We start from the raw sequence: 20,327 nt of genomic DNA, 5'->3' as shown, positions 1-20,327 counted from the left end.
GAGAGACATGCGAGAGACAGCTGTCTCTCCCCTTCCGGAAACAGCACACCCCCGGACTCTTGTCTTTCTCGTTTTTTGCCGAACGGCGAAACTCGCCTCAGAAGAATCCACATTTCCCGCTGCCTTCCTCGCCGTCTCTCTGCCTCCGGTGGAGTCGATTCTCTCCACTGGACCTGTTTTCGCGGAGATCACATTTCGGTGTCTTGCTGCTGGTCACACTCCTGTCTGCCCTCTTTTGCCGAGAGTCTTCTCTCCCTTTCCGCCGCTTTCTTTTTTCTTCTTTCCTCTTTTTCTCGTCTTTTTCGTCTCTTTCGTCTCTTCCTCTCCGCCTTCTTCCCCCTCCTTCCCGGCGGCAGCCTTTTCGCGGGCCCGGAGGAACAGCGCCGGTCGTCTTCTCCTCTGCTGCCCTGACGCCTTTTCCGCCTCGACTTTGCTTCCGTCGTTCCCGATCACCAGGTGACTTGCGGCTTCTCCAGAAGCGCAGGAGACTCGCCGCATGCTCGTGCGAGGGAGGACCGCCGCAGCTGTCTCGCAGGATGATGGAGACTGCGGCCTGAGTGTATCCGTCCCCAGACTACGGCGCTTCCATCCTCCAGTGAAGACACTCTTCGCCTGCTGCATGCGCGCAACTCACGAGTGCTCCAGTCGAGCAAGATGAGGGCCGTCTCGGTAGCAACTGCGGGCAGGCGCGCCTCGCCAGGGACTTCAGCCTCCTCCTCCTCCTCCAATCGCTCGGCTTCCCACCGTCGACATTCGCTTCGACGCCTTCTTGCTCGGAAGGCTTGCACACATCAGCGCCAGAGCCGCGCGCGCAGGCGCCTCGCCTTCTCTTCGTCTCCGAGGTCCGCAGAACAGGAAGCAACGTCTGCCTGCGCTGTTCTCTTCGCGGCCGCCTCCGGCAGGGAGGCGCTCCTTGCCAGTGCAAAAGCTTTCTCCCTGCCGCAGGGCGCTGAAAGGCCGGTTCCTGACTCTTCTGAGAGACATTCGTTCTCGCGCTGCTGTCCTCCATCGCTCTCTCTTGTCTCTTCTTCTTCTTCTCGTCCACCACCTTCTCTCCCATCCTCACCATCGTCTTCTTTTTCTGCCTTTCCTGCAGTGACAGGACGTCTCCTTGCTCGCGCGGCTCCGTTCGCCTTTCTGCTGAGGAGGAACCGTTCTCTCTCGCGGCGACCTTCCTCGCTGCCTTCGCTTCTCCTGATGAGTTGTATCTTCTCGGCTTTTCTCTCGCCTGGATCCTCGCTTCCTCTCCACAGTGCGTCCTCGTCATTCCTTTCACACGCTGCTGGGGGCCTCTCTTCCTCTCCCTCGCTTTCTGCTCGGTCTTGTCCGTCTGCTCCGTCGACTGCCGCGTCTCAACGCTGCTTGATGTCTGCCTCCAAGCCGACTGTGGGAGGACACCGAGACGCCTGCGACGGCTCAGAGAGCAAAATGCAATTCTCTTGTGTCTCGCGATGCGCGTTTCCCTCTCCGATCCGCCGTCCTTTCTCCTCCTCTTCTTCGTCTCCCCTCGGTTCGTCTCCGCTTCCCTCTGCCCTCGCTTTCGCCTGCCCTTCGTCGCTGTCGGTCGTCTCCTCTCCGTCTGCACAGGGTCCGCGTCACTTCCGGTCTGCGTCGGTCTCTCACCGAGCCTCCTGCGGACAGTCTCGTATGTGGACGCGGCCGAGCGGCTCTTTCGCCTCTGCGCGACCTGCCGCGTCTTCGTTGAAGTCTCTGCCGTTCTCTTCTCTGTTCCTCACCCGCGAGTTTCTCTTCTCACCCTCGCTCTGCCAGCCGCCTTCTCTGGCGCATGCACTTCACCGCCGCGCGCAGCTGCTGCTGTACCTCCGAGACCAAGGCTCCATTCTCGGCCTCAGAGGAAGCAACGCATTCGCAGCCGCCTCGACTCTTCTGGGAGCTTCCCTCGGAGCTCTCCTCATCTGGCGCGCTCTGCATGCACTCTCAGCCTTCTTCGCTAAGCAGCAAAAACGCGTAGGTTCACCTTTCTTTCTCTCACAAGCACATATATATATATATATGTATATATATACAAATATATCTATGTATATATGCTTTGTGTATATAGTTGTATATATGTACTTGCATATGCTAATGCATGCTTGTATATATATATATATATATTTATAGGATTGTATATTTTTCAATATAGGCATGCTTATGTGTGGTGAAAGGAAGACGTTTCTCTGTCTTCTCCCGTAGCTCGTATTCTTCTCTATGCGACTCGTTGAATTGATTAGGGGAGTTACACGAGGAATGTCTATCATATTTAATTGGATTAATCTCCATGCAAGCGGCTTTTGGTTTGATGAACCTATCACGTCCAGGTTCTTCACTTTATTTAAATATGTGGTTTGTTGTATTCTTGGCTAGTGTTATGGTAATTCGTTCAAAGTGGAGGTCCATCGCAGTCTCTATTTGTGTAGTTGAATATCTCTCTCACTAAACAACAGGTCAGGATACAACCGAGTATTCGACTGTATTCATTTGCTTCCTAATGTATCTGTATGTATGCGTATATATGTATTCATGCATACGTAGACTTGATGTCCACATCACGCCCTAGCTTCATCGCGCTCCTGGGTGTGTCTCCCTCGAGCGAAGCAAGGCCTGTATCGGCAAGGTCGCTCACATATTTCTGCTCTCGTTTCTGTCGAGGGATTGTTCCGAAGAAAAGTTGTGGGTCGTCGGTCGCAACTCTCTGCTGCTCGACGTCTCCTCATCCCTTGCTTTTCTGCAGCAACAGATGGAAGAAGTTTCACTGTGCGGCCACTATGAGGACCCTACTCTCGCGAGCGAGGCTGCAGATGCGGTGCGCCGGGCGCGCGAGGCGCCTCTGAAAAACCGCTGCACAGACACCTCAGCAGTTTTCAATAGGCTCCAGGAACTCGCCGAAGAGAGCGACGAAAAGCTCGCTGCTCTCCAGAGAGAGCGAGACACAGGCGAGAGAGACAGGCGACGCCTAGGCGATGTGAGGAAAGTTAAGGAGAAGGACGATCGGAGAGACACAGAGAAGCCTCAACAGAGAGAGACGACCAGGGAGAGACTCGCAGACAGCTCTACAGAGACGACGAAGGCCGCCAAGATAGAGAAGAAGAAGAGTGGGGAAACGCGGTCCGCCAAGATAGAGAAGAAGAAGAGTGGGGAAACGCGGTCGACAGTCTCGCCTGTCGCACAAAAGAAAGAAGAGAAGAGAAGAGTGCATGCAGGGAAGGCCCCAGAGACGCGCCGGAGCGGAGCGACGAAGACGAGTGTGACGACTTTGACAAAAGTTAAAAAGTGAAGCAAGCTGCCGTTTGTGGAGGAGAGAACGAAACACGCGCTTTTGGAGAGAGCCGAACGCGAGAAGAGAAAAAGGAAAAGTCGAGACTGAAGAGCTTCAAAGGCACTAAGATTTGCAGGAGGGGCAAGCAGGCCGCACAAGAACCGCCAGGAGGAGACGTTTTCAAAAGAGAAAGAAAACTGTGTGCGACGTCGTATGTGCTCAGCCTCTCTCCTCTTGCTCTTGTGCTTCTCTCTTCCGCGCTTCTCACTCTCACTTGCTTCTCCCTTGCTCTCCACTTGCCTTCTGCGCGCTCTCACTGAAATCTGGAGTGTGGAGGGGCTACTCTGCGAGTCCGGTGAATGGCGCGAGTCGCGCAGTGAAACAGAGTGTGAAGCAGGCAGCAGTGCCACCAGAGAGCGGATGCCCTGTGTTCAGGAAAACGACTCTTTTTGCGGCAGAAAAGAGAGCTGAAGTGCATGTGACAGAAAACTCGTTCTTTCGACTATTTCGGTAGAGGCCCACGGTTGCCCTTCAGGGAAACTGGATCCATCAACCGGCGCTCGCTCCCTTGCGAACAGCACTCAACAGAACGCGCCTTCTGCGCTCTCTGCCTCTTGTTGCGCTTTCTGGGTCTCTTCTTGTCTCTCTCTCGGCACCTCTGTACATTTTGTTCCTTCCAGTCTCTCTCCAGTCGGTCGATTTCGCCTCTCTCGCTCGCGTTCTTTTATCTCTCGCGTTCGTTCTGCATCTTTCTCTTCCTTGCTCTCTCTGCCTCTTTCTATTGCTCTCCCTCGGTCTCTCTAGCTGTATCTGCCCGCCTCGGTGCAGCATCTCCACGAGACTGGACACTGGCAGTATTGGATGCTCCGAATCTGAAGCCTCCAGAGTCTCCGTTCTGCCAGAGGAGACGGCGAACGATCTCCGACAAACACACTGGAAGAAGTGAAGAAGACTGAAAAGTGAAACTTTCATCCGTGGCGAAACAAAGGTCGCGTTCTAGGGGAGCCCCACACGGAGACATCTGTACACACTGGGGCTCCGAGAAACACCGGAAGACGAGAACAGGAGACGAAAAAGGAAATTGGGAGAGAAGCAAGACACGGAGAGAGAAGAGTGGAGAGAAAGGGAGAAAGACGAAAGGAATGAAGGGGACAGAGACGAAAGGACAGAAACGGAGAGGGCAGACAGGCAGAAAACGAAGAAGTCGGGCGAACGGAGACAGAGAGGAACAGTGAGGAAAGGTAAAAAGAAGAAGAGAAGAAACGAGACAGATGGAAAGGCGACAAGGAAGGGGGTCGACATACGTGCCGCAGAAGCAGAAATAAATCGACAGAAGGGCGATAAGAGAGAACGAAAAAACAACGAGACTTGAAGGCAAGAAATCATAGGCACGAGAAACGCAAACAAATGCGTTGACGCTCCGAAAGAGGAGACCCCGGACAACGCATCTCGCACATTTCTCCCAGCCTGTCTCGCCTCGCAGAATTACCAAAGAGCTCAACCGAGAGAATCCGAGAATCTCTAGAAAAAACTTGAACCTCTTCTTCTTCTCGCTCCTTCTTCCCTCCCTCCTTCATCCTGTTCTCTCCTACATTTTCGTCTCTCCTACATTTTCTTCTCTCCTTCTTCTTTTTTTCGCTCTTGCCCGTCACTCGCCCTCAGTGCGGCGTTTCTTCTTCTCCTTCTTTCCTTTCTTCTCTTCTTTTCGCTTCTTCTTCTCCTTCACCTCGCGGTGTCGCTCCGCGCCACTGCCTCCAGGCCCGAGCCCCGCAGGCGCAGGTCCGCCGGGGGGGGCACTCAGGGCGCTGCATGCGCTGCCGACGGCGGAGGCGGCGCGGCGACTCTCCGCAGTCGCGAACTTCTGCGCCAAGACGCTGCTGCTGCGTCCGTCCTCTGCACCTGCAGGCCGCGGGAAGCTGCCCGCCTGGGCCGCGGCCTGACCCTGGGGAAACGCGGTGGGCGCCAAACCACGCGGAAGACGCCCGCGCGGCCCCCCCGCGCCGCGAGGTGGACATACACCCAGGCGCCCCGGGTGTACGTACACTGCGGGGTAGGCGGGGGCTGGTGTATGTACACCTGGGCCCGAGAGGCGGGAGACGCCGGAGAGGCTGCGGGCGAAGGAGACGGCGCTTTGACCGCTGGCATCTGCATTCGTGCCGGCGAGGCCGCGGCTCGATTCACTCACGCGGGAGACAGAGACTTGCGAGGCTGCTCTGGAGGCCTTGCGGTCCAGCTGGCGGAGACGGTGAGGCGCGACGGCCGACGCGGGAGGTCCGGCAAGCAGGAAGGCGGCGAGGCTCCCCGCGACCTTCTTCGTCTCGCTCGAGGCGTCTTTCTGGGCGCCCGCGAGCTCCGCGAAGACGGGTGCCTGGTCGGCTCGCGCCTCGGGCCTGGAGGAGACTGCCTGCGTGAGGTCCGCATCCAAAAGCTGGTTCAGAGAAAACGTCTGATACCGGTAAGGCTCTGGGAGGAGCGTCAGGGGAGGCAGCGGCTGGTGGAGGGCGAAGACCCGGCGCTGGTGCGGCAGACAATTCGAGAGAAGACCCGGGCCGTAAACTGCATGCGGAGCCTGGTGAGAGCGCAGAGCCTTCTGTTGCGAGTGCCGAGCGACATGGGCAAGCAGCGACAATCTGGAGGCAAGAAACCACACGCTGGAACTTAGGGGAGCTGGGATGCACAGAGAGAGAGGGGTGGAGGCGAGGCGAAGGAGAAAGACGAACGCGGGCGAGGGAGAAGAGAGGCGCAACAAGGTCACAGCGAAGAACAGAGATTTGAAGGTGAGAGGAGAAGAGAAAAGTGAGGAGAGGAGAAAAGAACGGACGAAGAGGACAGGAAAGACAAGGCGAAAAAAGGCAGAAAGGCGACAGATGGAGGGAACAGGAAGGAAACAAGATGAGAACAGAGAAGAGAGGAGGGGGACATGAGGGGGGGCAGAAAAGATGAAGAACAAGGGAAGATGAGAGCGGAAAAGTCGGCAGAAAGCGCAGAAGATAAAACAAAGAATGAGGAAAAAGGGATGAGAAGAAAAAAACAGAAAAGAGAAACAACCTACCTTTCAGGCGCCGAACTGAGGAGGTCGTCGAGCGCCGAGAGACCCCGCGGAGTCTCAAGGTCGGGAGACGCGACAATTTCGCAAAAAAAGGAAGGCGCTTCTTCGCACGGGTGTCTCTCCAGCTCGTTGACTGCGGAGTCTGCGCGTCGGCCCTCTTTCGTCTCTTCCTCCGCAGCCATGTCTCGAAATTCAGGGGACGAGGGAGACCAGCTGACACAAAAAGGTTGGAAGAAAAGAGCGGAAAGAAAAGGGTGCTCGGCTGCGCTGTATAGACAGGCAGGCACCTACGCCCAAGACGCGTCTTCCTGCCGACCTTGTTTCCCCTTGAAAGACGAGAGAGAAGGAGCGGAGAATGCAAGAAAAGAGACCGCAAAGCAAGCGAAAACGTGGACCAAAAACTGAGCAAAGAAGCGAGGGAAAAAGAAGACAAACGAGGACCAATATCGAAGCGGCCCGAGGTCCGTCTGGTCAGCCGCCCGAAGGCGGTCGAGAGGGAAGAGAAAGCAGGGGAAGGCTTCCAGGAAAAAGAAGAGCAAAAAGAAAGGAAGACGAAAGGCGTTTCCACGCCTTGGCAGAAAACGCAAAGATTTGTCTGCAGGACTCAACGGCGGCGCCGTCTTTTTTTGGTGCATGCTGCGCTTTATGCGTACACATTTTTCTCGCCTTCCCAGGTGAGTCGGCATTTCGAGGAGACTCGCGAGTTTTCACACACACATAAACACAGAGAGTGGACATTCGGAAAAAGAGAAGCGAGAGGGCAACGGGGACTCGAGAGAGAAAGAGAGAGACAGAAAGCGGGTGGAAGAGCGACAAAGAAGGCGAATAAGAGAGAGGCAGACGGGAGGCGGAGACACAGAGCAGAGAAGAGAGATCCTTCGAACTCAACATGGGTCTACCTGCTTTTGTTTGTCGATGTTTTCCTTAACTTTGACAGTTGCGCAGAAAAAGACGATCCCGGAAAAAACAGACGCATGCAAGTATCTACATCAGAGAATTTTCTCCGTTTGAGAGTCCAGACACCAATGCCATTCTTCTGTGAAAACAGTGTGCGCTTTCAGACGTTCTGTTTGCTCAGGGCCCAGCCGCAGTGCTTTTGTTACGAGACCCACACATCTTCAAAGTCTTGAAAGATACCTCCAAACTCCACTTTTACACATTTCTGATACAGCTTTTAGGAAAGAACAAGTCTTCCTTTACTGCTGGTTACCTACATACGTACTCCGTCGTCGCGAAATATGAATTTACAAAGATCTCTCGATGCATATCCGACGTCTCTCTTTTTTCCTCTATCCATTTACATATATATATGCATATATATATATATATGCGTGTAAATATATATATATATATATATATTTGTATGTGTATATGTATAGATATACTGTGTATCTATCAGTCCTTCTCGCTCTCTCTCCATATAGAGGTCCATATTATGTCTAGATGGGAATCTGGTAAACACGGCGTCAGTATGAATAGCCATCTTCCTTACTCGTTGGGTAAATACAAGCATAAATGTGTGTGCAGTGAGGGACTGAGAGAGAAGCCCGAATAGAAAATCGTGGATCCCGCAAGAGACGAGTTTCCACAGAAGAAGAAGTGGACTGGTAGAGCAGATAGGCTGATAGGACTCAGCGAAAAAGAATTTTACGAAAACGTTCTGGCTAGGGAGATAGATTGAACTCTGTGTGTGTGTGTCTGTCACGTTTGCACACCCAGAGAAAACGTATTTATCAAGAACGGATGTTGGCCCCCGTTTATCCGGTGGAACGACGAAACACCCGTTGGAAACGACACACACACACAGACATATAGTAGACCTAAATATTTATAGGAGTATGGATACATGAATATTTGGATAGAATACCAACGTGTATGTGTGAAGATGCAAACACAGTAGATTTTTATCGCAGATAGAAGCAGATTTAATACATGATCTCGCTTACAGAGAGGCTCTCTGCATCTGCGCATGTAAAACGACTGAGATGCATTATATTCATTCATATAAATGCATAAATATGCATATATGCATATAAATATATATATATATATAAATATATATAAATATATATATATATATATCACATGTATACATATACATAAGTGATGAGTGTCGAAGTGCTGAAGACTGTATACTGGAGAGACGCTTCAGAGCGTTTTCAAACTGTGGAGTTTTCGGGAGAACATCTCTTCACCTCCCTCCACTGGGTGGACGGGGAAGTGTGACTGCTGTCGAAGCCGTGACCGCAGTTTTCTCGTTTTGCCGGATTAAAGAAATTCCTTTCTTCCCTAAGAGTCCACAGAGGCAGTCTGCAGCGACATCGAGAAGCGTTTACAGCCACACACCTTTCTTGTCCTTCTTGGTCTCTCCTGCTGGCGCGACTCGAAAACACAGCTGCTTGAGTCCTTCTTTTTGTCCTTCTTTTATCCCTTTTTCGCCTTCGTCAGCTTTCTCTTTTATTTCTCCCGGCTTTCTCTATCGTCTGTGCCTTTTTATTTGTTTTTCCTCTTTTTACAAGTCTTTTTTGCGCTCGCATGCAGTTGCTGTGGAAATCCTCCTCCCCCCCGAGAGTGAACGCGTCACGGTTTGAGTCTCCGAGAGCAGTGGGGCGCCGCTATTCCCCTTTGCGTCTCCTGCTGCTCTGCGCTGCCGCTTTCCGGCACCTTTTCTTTTCCTTCTTTTCGTCTCCCGCTTTTCTTTTCTCGCTGCACTTTTACCTCGTTGGCGCAGGAGTCCTCTTCCGAGTGAGGTGTGTGCACCCATGCTGCCTCGACCTCCGCGGTGTCTCGCGTCTTCTCTCGGGCGTTCGACGAATTTCATCTCTTCTTCCTGTGCAAGGCGTCGAGAGAATGGCTCCACTCTTTCCCTAGAAAGGCTTTCCTCTGAAAAACGCAGAGAGATTTGCGCTGGCTGCTGTGCACCGCACAAGACGCGGCTCAGCCTCTCGCGCTTGCTGCTGCTTCTCTGTCTTCTCCTGCCCTTGCCCGTCTCGGGTGTGTCTTCTCGCTGCCGCCCCGTCCTGGAGGGAAATTCACACATGCCGCCCTTGTCCTTGAAAGTTTCTCGTTCTCAACTTCGCGCCTTTCTCTCGCAAACTCCTACCTCTCCCCGTTCTCTTCCTACCTTCCCTCCTCTCTCCAACGCCTACCCCCCCTCATCTACTCGTCTCTCTCTCCCTTCTTCTCTCTCTTCTCCTATCTCTTCTTCTCTCTCTTCTCCTCTCGCTCGTTCTTCCCTCTCTTCTTCTCTTCCGCCTTCTGCGGTTTCCTTCGTCTCTCGTCCCCTGCTTCCCTCGGAAGCTGGCTCCAGTCGACACTCCAGCTCGACGTCCTGTGCTTCTCTCCCTCCGGCGCTGCGCAAAATGGCGTCTCTCCAGCCAGGCGACGGCTACGGCGGCGAAGGCTTCCACCGCTTCCCGGGTGTCTGTACACCGCAGACGGCGTCTCTCGTCTTCATGCACGGTCTGGGCGATACGGCCGCGGGGTGGGCCGACCTCGTTTCGCTGCTTTCTTCGCTCTCATGTTTTCCTGCGCTTCGGGTGATCCTCCCGACGGCGCCTGTGCGCCCTGTCACACTGAACGGCGGCTTTCCGGCGCCCGCGTGGACAGACATCTTCTCGCTGTCGAAAGACGCTCCCGAAGACAAGCCAGGCTTCCTCGCCTCCAAGCAGCGCATCGACGCCATTCTCGCCGGCGAGCTCGCAGCCGGCGTCGCTCCCGAGCGAATTATCCTCGCAGGATTCAGTCAAGGCGGCGCCCTCGCCTACTTCACCGGCTTGCAAGCCTCGGTCCGCCTAGGCGGCATCGTCGCACTCTCCACCTGGACGCCTCTCGCGCAGGAACTCAGAGTCAGCGCAGGCTGCCTCGGGAAGCGAGACACGCAGAGCCGCAAAGAGGCGCTGCAGACGAGAGAGGAAGAGAAGACCGAGGAGGAGAAGGAAGAAGAGAAGAAAGAGGAGAAGAAAGAAGAAAAGGAGAAGAGAGTGGAGGGGCCGACACCTGTGTTGCATTGCCATGGAGAGCAGGACGAGTTAGTTTTGATTGAATTTGGTCAAGAGAGCGCAGCGATCGTGAGACGACAATACGCAGAGGCTTGGGGGGAAGACGTCGCGAAGAAAGCTGTCAAATTCCTGTCCTTCCAGGGTCTCGGCCACTCTGCGAACGCGCAGGAACTCGATCAGGTTCGACGATTCATCGAAAACGTCCTCACAACAAACTGAAGATGAAGAAGAAAAGAGACATCAACCGAGCGAGCGAGGAAGGAGACGCGAGGCAAGGGGAGAAAGAGAGACGAGAAAAAGGCGGTAGTGGAGAGAGACACAAACAAGGGAGAGACCGAGAAAGCGAGAGGGATCAGCGAGCGGACGAAAGAACAACGAAGAATAAAGTGTGTGGGGCACTTCAACAAAAAGGACCAAGCAGGGGCGAGTAACTCTCGACCGGATTCGCTGTTCTTGTGCATGTCTCCTGATCTCACGCTTTGTCTTCTCTGTTGCTTCCTCAACTCTTCATCTCGCTCTTTTGTCTCCTCTGAACCACGATGTCTCCTCGAAACATATTTGCCGGGGTGCGACACAGACACAAGCATGAGCCTCTGTCTTCGCAGAAGCTCCCAAAGAGTTGTAGTTCGTTCTCATGCCCTCTCTCGTGAATCATATGAACACGCATGCATATGTGTACACCTGCATGCATACGCGTATATAAATGTATATATATATATATATATATATATATATTCACTCGCGTTGAGCTGTGCGTGGAGGCGCAGAGATTGACGTAAGGACCGTGTCTTGGTCTCGGTTGTTTTCGTCTGCTCTCTGCTGATCTTCTCCACTAGGCGTTTATTTGAGTTTCTCCATCGTGGCTGGTGGCAAACGTTAACCAAGCGCTTGTCGAGAAAAACGAAGATGTTCGCTCTGAGCGACGTGCAAAAAGGGCAGCCATGAGCAGCTTCACCCAACGATTTTCTTCGTTCATGGCTCCGCTCTTCTACTTTTTTCCAGATGCTTCTCTCTGTTTGCCTTCCTCCGTCTCTTTTTTCTTGTCTCCACGCTCTGTTCTCCACCTCGCGTGCGTCGTGCTCGCCCTCACCTTCATCTCGTCGCATTTCTTCTCCTTTTCTCTACTTTCTGCCCTCTTCTCTGATTCCCTTTCTTGTCCTCCTCTCCCTTCTTCTCGCTCTCTTTTTACCTTTCTTCTTCCCCTCTTTTGCCTGATTTCCGCTCCGCCTTGCCTTCTTCCGTACCCATCTGCATGCGGCGTTTCTTGACGTCGACGCTCACATGCAGATCTAAATCGCACGGAAAGCATCCACATGTGCATGCGCTTATCTATATGTACGAATATGTGCATACAGACCTAGTTGTAGACGGACATGTGAATAGTACGTATATATATATATATATATATAAACAGATCCTCATATATATATATATATATATATATGCATATATGTATATATCTGTGCGTGTGGATATATAAAGTGGGTCGAAGTTTGAATAGAGCGCCTTGCGAGAATGAGAAGGGAAGACCTGAGGAATAGAGCCTACGGAACGAGAGGGGAAGAGAGTCGACGAACTGGTAGAGACAGTCTGCGAAGCTGGAGGCAGTTGAGGAGTCGTCACTTTTCCCTTTCTTTCTGTGGAGGCTGGTGCTCGGAACATCTGTGCCTTTACACCAGAAAGGATTCACCGTTGCACTGAGAAAGATCTCAGATTCCCCTGACTGTCTTGGTGTATCAGTACACGGCGTTGAACTGACTCGCTTTCTCCCATGCTGTAAACGGAGAAAACTTCACGACAGCAAACACACGACTTCGTTGTCTTTTCTTGGGAACGACCCCCGCAACGGAGGGAACGCGGAAAAGACGATGAATCCAAGTGTTGAAAACTGCTGCCAACGAAGAGTCGATTCCGAGGTAATCTACATCCCTTCGAAGACGGCGACCGCGTACGCGTCCCCTCTATGAGAGAGTTAATTTGCAGGATTCTGAAAGACGAGACGCGCTTCCCTCTCCAGTTTGAAATCCCTTTAGTTCCCTCTGCACCCAGCTCCGAGCTTCAAGACTGACCTCGGGTGTATGTACACTCGGAAAACTCGCAGACGGCGGGGAGGGGCCGCGGCGCGGGCATGCAGATTCTTGAAACTGAGACACGACGGCCTTTGACTTCTCGCCGTTTGCTCGCGCGTTTTTTGACTCTAGAGCAATCAGAGAAAGAGCCTGAGGAAACGAAGCCGCATCCAGAATCTCGTTTTCGCTGCGATTCCACCAGTTTAGGGTCCACATGTATATATATATATATGTATATATTTATATATATATAGATGTATATATATAGAGATGCATATATATATACAGACACACACCGCGAGTACATGCGCATGCAAGGTCTTGAGTCGAGCACACGCAAGAAAATCGACAGCTCAGAACGCAGGCCGCATTTTCGCTGGGTTTGTAGAGAAGAGAAACGAAAAAGTCTTTCATGTCGCTCTTTTGAATGGACGCAAATTCTGCTCTCTTCTCTCACCACGAGGCAGGAGCTGTTTCCTTCGTTTACTTCTTCCTCCCCGCCCGGAGACCAGAAGATGCGATTTTCTTCTTCCAGAATCTGGCACACTTCATTTAGAAGCCTTCTGCGCGTCTATTTTTTTTCCTCTCCTTCTTTTCTTTCTTCCCTTCACTAGAGACAGGCAACTGTAATCAGAAGACGAGTAAAGAACAAACACCCTTTCTCCTTTGCGTTCTCGGCGGTTGTTCTTCCTCGTCCGCTTCGTCATTTTTTTCACCTTCGACGTCGATCCTTCTGTTTTTTGCTCTGCGCTCATCCTTCTCTCTCTCGTTTCCTGTTTCTGTTTCTCTCTCGCCCCCGTCCTCTCCTCGTCTCCTCCCCTCCGTGGTTGTTTGTTCGTTTCCTCTCGGACCCTCTGTCGCCTCCCGCTGTTTCTTCTTCCCCTTCTCCTCTCCCCTCGACAAGATGGTGTACACGTTCACTTGTAGCGGTGAGGCTTTCGTGACTTCCGCTTTTTCCTTATTCTCTTCTGCTTCTCCCGCGTCTTTTTTTCCGTCTGCGCTTCTCCTTTCTCTTCCTTTCTCTTCCTTTCTCCTTCTTCGCGAATCGCCTCTTTGTCTCTTTCTTGTCTTCCTCTGGGTTTCTCCTCATCGCCACGGTGTCGTGAATTGCCCGTCCTTATTATTCATACCTTCTTCCGGATCTCTTTCTGCCCTTTGTTCTCTCCTTTTCTCTCTCCCCTCCACCCAGCGCGTTTCTGCCCTCTCTTCCTTCGCTGTCGTGCGTCTTTCACTCTCTTCGTTCTCTCTCCCCCTCTTCTCCCTTCGCTTCGTCCTTTCTCCCTCCACCTTCCCTCTCCTTTATCGCGCTTTCTCTCTCTCTTTCTCTCTCTGTCCCCCTCTCTTCTCTCGCGTTCTTCTTTGCTCTATTCTTCCTCTCCTTCCTTCATTCGCTGTCCATGTGTTCTCCCTTTCTTTGCCTTCTTCTTCAGATCCTCGCTATGAGATCTACATGGGCAGAGACAAATTCGAAAACGAGGAGTTGATCGCCCACGGCTGGCCAGAAGATGTATGGTTTCATGTCGACAAGCTTTCCTCTGCTCACGTCTACCTCCGCATGCCGCTCCCGGAACGGCCTCTCCCAGACGACAAACAGGACCCCGGTACTGCCGCACCGCTCTCCGTTTAAACCAAAACGCATCATCAAAAAAACATAAAAAGCCACTAAGCAACACTAAAAGGGCATTCAAAAAACTATCACAAATCGCCGGTTACGCATTACAACTTTATTCAAAACAGGTAAAACATCACAAAAAACACAAAACATTTGCTCCAAAAATCAAGCGTTGAAGATGTTTTTTCCCTTCCGTCTTGACAAATTCAGAAAAAGCACGCAAAACGTCCATCGAAAAAACAAACAGAACACCCTGCCTGTGTCGAGTTACTCAATTGTCCACCTTTGAAAAGATGTCCTTTTCCGCAGAGAAAAGACATATGCTCATGTAGAGCTGCAGTCACAGAAATACATGCATTTATGTACAGAGTGATGGACGGATACACGCCATGTGCGTGTCAGGCTCCTGATCAATGTTTCTGTACATGTTCATCGACAGGTCTGAAGGCCGATCCACTTCAAATATGCAAGAACTTATGTATATATTCACATGAATGCCTATTTGCCTGATTATATATATATATATATATATATATATATATATTTATATATACATATATATGCATGTACGTAAGTATGGGTGTACATGAAGATGCAGGTGCGTTGGCATATAAGGAAGAGACGACGAGGAGACACAGAGGGGAGTAACGGAGAAGACCTCGTGGATGGTGGTAATAGGTCCGGCGAGAGAGAACATGAGAGCCATCTTTTTTTCTCTGGTGAAGAGCTTTTTCGTTTTTGATTCTGGCCTTTTGATGCATGCGCTTCTTTGTCTTGCAGATTTGAAATCCATTCCTCAAAAGGTCCTCGATGAAGTTGCTCAATTGACGAAAGCGAATTCCATTGAAGGATGCAAGCAGCCTCATGTTGGTAGGTGCTTTCTTTTCTTCTTTTCCTTCTGTCGTTCTCTTCTTTCCATCGATTGCCTCTCCTCATGCCTTTCTTCTCGTCCTCGCTGTCTGCGTCCTCTCTTCTTCGTTCGCTCTGTTTCTTCTCTCCGTCTCTGTCGCGTCTTCGCTCTTGTGTCTCTGCGCTCCGTGGGGGGGGTTCCGGCCTGTGGTGACTCGCCGCCGACGTCCGCCGCTGCATGTCTTGGTTCTGCCGCGGCCTCTGCATGCGTACAGACATTGTGTATACGCCGTGGTCGAATCTTCGCAAGTCTGCGCACATGGTGAATGCCGAGCGACAAGGAACAGAGAGAGGAGAGAGGACCGAAAAGGACGATCGGAAGAGCGAGCGGCAACGCGCGAAAGAGAGGGGGGGAAAAGAATCAGACGCGCAGGAGGAGAACGCGAGGCAGACGAACTCCGAACACTGGCGACGAGAGAGGAGAGAGTGAAGGCGACGTAGGGGGGTGGGGCGTAAGAGAAATCATTCAGATTGTGGAAGCGAAGAAGCGCAGAAGGACGGGAGAGACGCCAGAACAAGCGAGATAGAAGTCTAAGCTCGAGGCGCGAAAAAGCGAAAGGAAACCTGAGAGAAGGAAAAGACGAAGGGAGAAGCAAGAGTGGACGAAAATGAAGGAACGAGCGAAGAATCGGGAAGGAAGTGTATGTGTGATCGGGAAGAGAAGGGCGGCGAGAGAGGATACGATCAATTAAACAAAGGAGAAGGGGACGCAGTAGATGCATAGATGCGAGACTGCGTTCCCGTCTCTGCATGTATGCATGCAGCAACTTCGTATGCTTTTTCCTCGATTTCCGTTTACAGGACATCGGGCAAGTCGGCTTCAAAGACGAGAAGCGTGTGCGCTACATCAAAAACGTCGCCAGAGACCGCGAGCTCCTCAAGGCCCTCGAAAAAGTGAGCAGACGCAGAACAGAACGCGCGAAAAACCGCTGAAAACAGACAAAGTCGAGTGGACAGAAGAAGCGAGTCCGAGGACAGCGAACAATCCGAGTGAAAACAACGTGCGTAGAAATAAACGGTTGAGACGAAATCCGTGGAGCGCTTGCAAGGGAAGACAAGCCGTTGGCGATCAAAGACTGAGAGACCACAGAGGAAGAGATACAGAAGAGAACCAGAACGATTCGCATCTCGTGAATCTCGTCTCTTGGCAGGAATCATGAATCTCGTATCTTTTCTCGTCCATCCTTTGTTAAGAAACACTGTGGCGCTTGCGAGCCCACGAGAGAGGGCGGAGGAAAGAACGAAAAATTGAAATGTGTGTGGCTTTCGGAGCTGTTAAAGAACCGCATGTCGTCTCCTCTTCGCCTGCGGCCCAGGTATCTCGCGGCCTAGCACTCAGGTGTGCATGCGTTCGGAATTCTGTTTTTCTCAGACTCAACAGGAACCTAAGGTCGACCTCAAAGGTAAGCCGCCTCTCCTGCTTCCGTGCTCTCTGCGTTTTCGCTGCGACGCACTGTGCCTTCTTCGCCGATCAGTTAAATGAGAAAGTCGCATCAGGCGGGTGCTGACTGGAGTGGTGTTGTCGATAGCAAGCATACGAGTGCAGTCAGATGAATGGAAGTCAATGCCGCTACAGTCGATTCGTCCTCACACGCGTGGATACAGACGCCGACAACAGATTCCTGTATGCGCACAGGCGTGTATATGTTTGTCGATGTACACATGCAAACCGATGCAGGTAAATGGAATGCACCCCAGTAGATTTGTACGAGCATGCATACGCGTTTTTGGTTACAGACGCAGGGACTTATATGCACGTATATTTTTATACGTAGTTACACATTCATATGCATATATATATATATTCGTGTATGGAGTTATTTATGCGGACAGATGAATATATAAATCCGTAGGCGTAGGTAGACCGAGTGTCTGCAGGGGTAGCTGCGTGCGCGTGCATGAGGAAGACTTGTGTCTTGAGGAAGAGAGTTGTTTTTGCTGGTCCTTTTATTTTTCTGTCTCAGCTGCAAGGGAGCAGCGCGATCGAGAACAACTGCGCAAACGAAAGGAGGAAATGCGCAAGAGGGTAGGAAGAAAGAAAAGAAACTGGAACTCGATGAAGGGGGGGCAAGGCATGAAACCGCTTTGGAGAAATGTTTTGCCTCAGGTGTGTTTTGTGGTTTTCCCTTTCTCCTATTACCTCGTTTCCATCTCTGTTACAGCGTTTCTGTCTCTCGTCCTTGCTCCCTCTTTGTTCCCCCTTCGCTAGCTCCATAGCCATTTCCCGCGCTTCGACTTCTTTTCGTTCTCGTTTCTGCACTTTCTCTCTGTCATGTTTCGCTGCCTCCTCTGACTGTCCTGTCATCCTTTCTCTGCCGCTCGTTCTTGTTCGTTTTCGTAGCGACAGGCGGAAGAGGAGGAGGCGAAGCGAAAGGAGGTGAGTTCGCGAAGGGAAGTAGGAGTGGGTGGATGGAGGCAAGCATGCAGAGCTCCACGCATCTCCGAGGGTCGCAGGGGTGAATCGCTTGCATGCAAACGTCGTTTTTTCAAATATACCATGTGTATCACTATGCGTAGTGCACGCGAAATGCTACGCAAAGCACAAGAGAACTCACCGAGGAAGCAGGAGAACCAAGGCTTTTAGCACGATCTTTAGTTTTTCCGACGGAATGCCGAGGACAGGAGAGGGGCCAAGGCGAGAGAGAAGAGATTTTTGAGCAGAGAGAACTTCGCAAGTGTCATGGCGCCCTTCTGTGGAAGACGTCTCCGAATATCCAGGGAACTTTCACCAGAAGCGAACTTCTTCGCGGTTCCCACTGTAGCTTCACGGGTGGTAGTCGGCACAGCAAAAGGAAGTGCAGTTTCTGCATGCATCGGATGGACAGGCTCACGGTGACTTCCGTAGTTGAACGCATTCATATTCACCTACTCACATAATTTGTCCTATCATCGATTTTTGTTGGCCATCACACACATGCATATTTTTTCCTGTGCGTTCCGAGTAAGTTTGGCAAGCTGTGAGTTCTGCGTAGACTGACATTCCTTCTTCAGGTTCTGTGCACTTGTGCTTAGGAGGAGAGGCAGCTGCGATGTTACGCGTCGCTGCAGGCTGTGGAACCGGAATTCACAGATAAAGGCGACGGAACGATTGAGAGTTGCCGAGCGATTGAAGAAGACTTTCTCTGAGTTTCCTGTCCGTCTTACTCCTTACCCTACACCTGTGTTCTGTCGCACAAAATGGCAGGCTCGGCGTTTCTTCGTCGATGCAAAGCGATTGCGCGCGTCTGAAAAACTTGCGTTTCTCGCTCGATTCTCAAATCGTTGTTTCGCTCTTGGAGGCACTCTGAGTTCCACTTGTGGTTCGCGTGTCTCTCCCAAGACGGCGCGTTGACGGACGACCGGGTTCGCGGACTCAGCACTCTCTCGAGCAGCACAGAGGACCGCCTGCACACTATATGTGCATATGGAGATCAACATCTCCACCGGAAAATCTGCACAGAGATATCGACCCTTAGAGAAAATTGGATAGCTGCATGCGCAGGTTCCGACATGTACGCGCATGTACTGGTATACTGCATAGATAGAGAGACTGATACATAGATAGATGGAGGTAGGTAGATGAGTAGATACAGATTGACAGATAGCTGTGTTGATATGGAAGAGGCTGGGAAGCTTAAGTATTCCAGGTGCAGTGTCCTTGCTGCGGAGAAACACCAACAACACCCTGCTTTTGCTCAAGGAAACTTAAGTTGGAGGGTGAGTTGTATTGCTACCTCGTGGTATTGAGTGGTGAACAAGAGTTAGAAAGCTCCTCAGAAAAGACCGGAAAACGATGCTTCATTGCGTTGACTATATCCAAAAAAGTATTTACACTTATATAGCCTGTACAGCACAGAACTCGGTGGACACGTCCTCATACAACTTGCAAAGCGATGTCCAGCGATCGTAACGATACTACTTCAAATATTTATTGTTTTCTGTCGGAAGGTATCCTTGTTAGTCAAAAAGTTAGTTTTGGCTGCCTTCCCGAACAATGTTTCCGAATAAAGTTGTCACCAAATCATTGTGGCATCCATGGGAGAGGCAGCTGCCTTCCAAGAAACGTGGCAACCTGCGATGACATCAAATCGCCTGAACCCACATGAACGAAATAAGACTCTTTCGTGGTCCTTTGTCCACCGTTTTTTAGCGTTACCCGCCGTTGGCACGCGAAGAACAGAAATGCCACGAAGGATGTCAGAAAGCTTCTTTTTGTGGGCAGCCTGGAGTCAGAAAAACAGGGGCGTCTAAAAGCAGACCACTGGTGGCGCGACCTAGCTCCGTCAATCACCACGAAGGACTAGAAGCGAAACTGGAAGAGCAATAGCGCCTGTGTGGAAGCGCAGCGGGCTTTGCTTATTCACGGCGCAGGTTGTTCGAGAGTCGTGTCTAGAATTTCTGACCCGGCATAAAAGGCGTTTGATATCGGTTGGAGTCAACAGTTAGCCGTCAAATTGGTAGTTCACCGCAGAAAGTGTTTTTCCCAAGAAACGGCAATCAAGTAAAAGAAGCACTTGACGAGGGTCGACTGAGGGTTCGGTGTAAGATCCGTGCAGCATCTGAGAAGGGTCTCCATCATACAATGTGATCTGTATTCGAAAATGTACAATCCAGTGTGTTGCTGTTTCAAATCTGTGGTGCCAAAAATCGTGAATGACGAAGATCGGGGAAACTTGGACGCGAAAGCCATCAGAGCACATCCGGGTTCGCGTTGTGTACGAATGCTGAATGGTGAGTAAAGTGCAAGCCGGACGGCTGTTCACAACTCCTCGCGTGCTCCTCAGCCCTCTCGAATGGCCCTAACGTCTCTCGATTTCTTGTTTCTATTGGCGCTTTTTAATCTGAGGTCAGACGGCTAAAGAACAGCATCCACCGTACCTGTCTACAACACTTTTTCTGCGTTGTGTGCGCAGACGCCTAGAACTTCTCACCAAAGTGCGGGACTCTTTTAGAATAGGAAACCGTATTTTTGTGCACGATTTCAGTGTGAGAAATGGCTTAGCGAGATATATGTACGTTTTTCTTTCACGGACTACTTTGACTGCTCCCAGAGTTCATTCTGTGTGACTGAGGCCAGTCCTCTCCCTGCTTGAAGAAGCGAGTAACACACTCTGGAAGCGATACCTCCATTCAGATTCAGGACTACCCAAACCGTTGGCAGCAGAGGAAGTTAAGAGTTGTCGGAGATTGAGGCTTTGTTTTGTTGAATTCTCTCGAAGCCGTCTGATTCTCAGCAGAAAGTCGGGGCTGTCTGGGACTGGTACCATAGGCTGCAGGGTCTGCATCTGCGTGCATATCAAAGTAGGGCTACAGAAAGCCCCCACGTTTACTCTTTAAGCGCGCGTCGAGTCCACTGCAATTCCCGCGATTCTGAGGGTAACCTTAAATCTAACTACTCAAACCGCCCCGCGACAGAGACACAAGAAGTGGCTGGGAGCACCTAGAGCCC

General features: G+C 51.4%; 4 protein-coding genes across 4 annotated transcripts; 3 read left to right on the top strand and 1 right to left on the bottom strand.

Annotated features, from left to right (window-relative positions):
- Positions 1-77: 77 nt before the first annotated feature.
- TGME49_228270 (hypothetical protein) lies at positions 78-4,115 on the top strand. The gene is made up of 2 exons (XM_018780201.1): positions 78-1,968; positions 2,735-4,115. The coding sequence occupies exons 1-2, from the start codon at positions 655-657 to the stop codon at positions 3,275-3,277; spliced, it is 1,857 nt and encodes a 618-aa protein (XP_018636096.1). The 5' UTR covers positions 78-654; the 3' UTR covers positions 3,278-4,115.
- Positions 4,116-4,187: 72 nt separating this feature from the next.
- TGME49_228280 (hypothetical protein) lies at positions 4,188-6,842 on the bottom strand. The gene is made up of 2 exons (XM_002366409.2): positions 6,312-6,842; positions 4,188-5,889 (listed from the first exon to the last, which is right to left on the bottom strand). The coding sequence occupies exons 1-2, from the start codon at positions 6,488-6,490 to the stop codon at positions 4,908-4,910; spliced, it is 1,161 nt and encodes a 386-aa protein (XP_002366450.1). The 5' UTR covers positions 6,491-6,842; the 3' UTR covers positions 4,188-4,907.
- Positions 6,843-8,673: 1,831 nt separating this feature from the next.
- Positions 8,674-12,234, top strand: TGME49_228290 (phospholipase/carboxylesterase). The gene has a single exon (XM_002366410.2). It carries the CDS (start codon positions 9,071-9,073, stop codon positions 10,526-10,528), a length of 1,458 nt encoding a protein of 485 aa, XP_002366451.2. The 5' UTR covers positions 8,674-9,070; the 3' UTR covers positions 10,529-12,234.
- Positions 12,235-12,770: 536 nt separating this feature from the next.
- On the top strand, positions 12,771-18,171 carry TGME49_228300 (CCDC25 protein). The gene is made up of 9 exons (XM_002366411.1): positions 12,771-13,307; positions 13,809-13,979; positions 14,771-14,860; positions 15,115-15,161; positions 15,701-15,793; positions 16,272-16,302; positions 16,864-16,925; positions 17,241-17,276; positions 17,912-18,171. The coding sequence occupies exons 1-9, from the start codon at positions 13,283-13,285 to the stop codon at positions 18,023-18,025; spliced, it is 669 nt and encodes a 222-aa protein (XP_002366452.1). The 5' UTR covers positions 12,771-13,282; the 3' UTR covers positions 18,026-18,171.
- The last annotated feature ends 2,156 nt before the right edge of the window (positions 18,172-20,327 follow it).

The sequence above is a fragment of the Toxoplasma gondii genome, chromosome X (genome assembly GCF_000006565.2).
Source record: "Toxoplasma gondii ME49 chromosome X, whole genome shotgun sequence".
Classification (NCBI taxonomy): Eukaryota; Apicomplexa; class Conoidasida; order Eucoccidiorida; family Sarcocystidae; genus Toxoplasma; species Toxoplasma gondii.
This window is presented reverse-complemented; position numbering and strand designations above follow the sequence as displayed.

What these genes read in the sequence shown, in the direction of transcription:
- TGME49_228270 (XM_018780201.1), top strand. Translation starts at nt 655, where the DNA reads ATGAGGGCCGTCTCGGTAGCAACTGCGGGCAGGCGCGCCTCGCCAGGG. An exon ending in TCGCTAAGCAGCAAAAACGC is followed by an intron (nt 1,969 to 2,734) that starts GTAGGTTCACCT and finishes GCTTTTCTGCAG; the next exon opens with CAACAGATGGAAGAAGTTTC.
- TGME49_228280 (XM_002366409.2), bottom strand. Translation starts at nt 6,490, where the DNA reads ATGGCTGCGGAGGAAGAGACGAAAGAGGGCCGACGCGCAGACTCCGCA. An exon ending in CTCAGTTCGGCGCCTGAAAG is followed by an intron (nt 5,890 to 6,311) that starts GTAGGTTGTTTC and finishes TCTTGCCTCCAG; the next exon opens with ATTGTCGCTGCTTGCCCATG.
- TGME49_228290 (XM_002366410.2), top strand. Translation starts at nt 9,071, where the DNA reads ATGCTGCCTCGACCTCCGCGGTGTCTCGCGTCTTCTCTCGGGCGTTCG.
- TGME49_228300 (XM_002366411.1), top strand. Translation starts at nt 13,283, where the DNA reads ATGGTGTACACGTTCACTTGTAGCG. An exon ending in AGACGACAAACAGGACCCCG is followed by an intron (nt 13,980 to 14,770) that starts GTACTGCCGCAC and finishes TTTGTCTTGCAG; the next exon opens with ATTTGAAATCCATTCCTCAA. An exon ending in ATGCAAGCAGCCTCATGTTG is followed by an intron (nt 14,861 to 15,114) that starts GTAGGTGCTTTC and finishes GCATGCGTACAG; the next exon opens with ACATTGTGTATACGCCGTGG.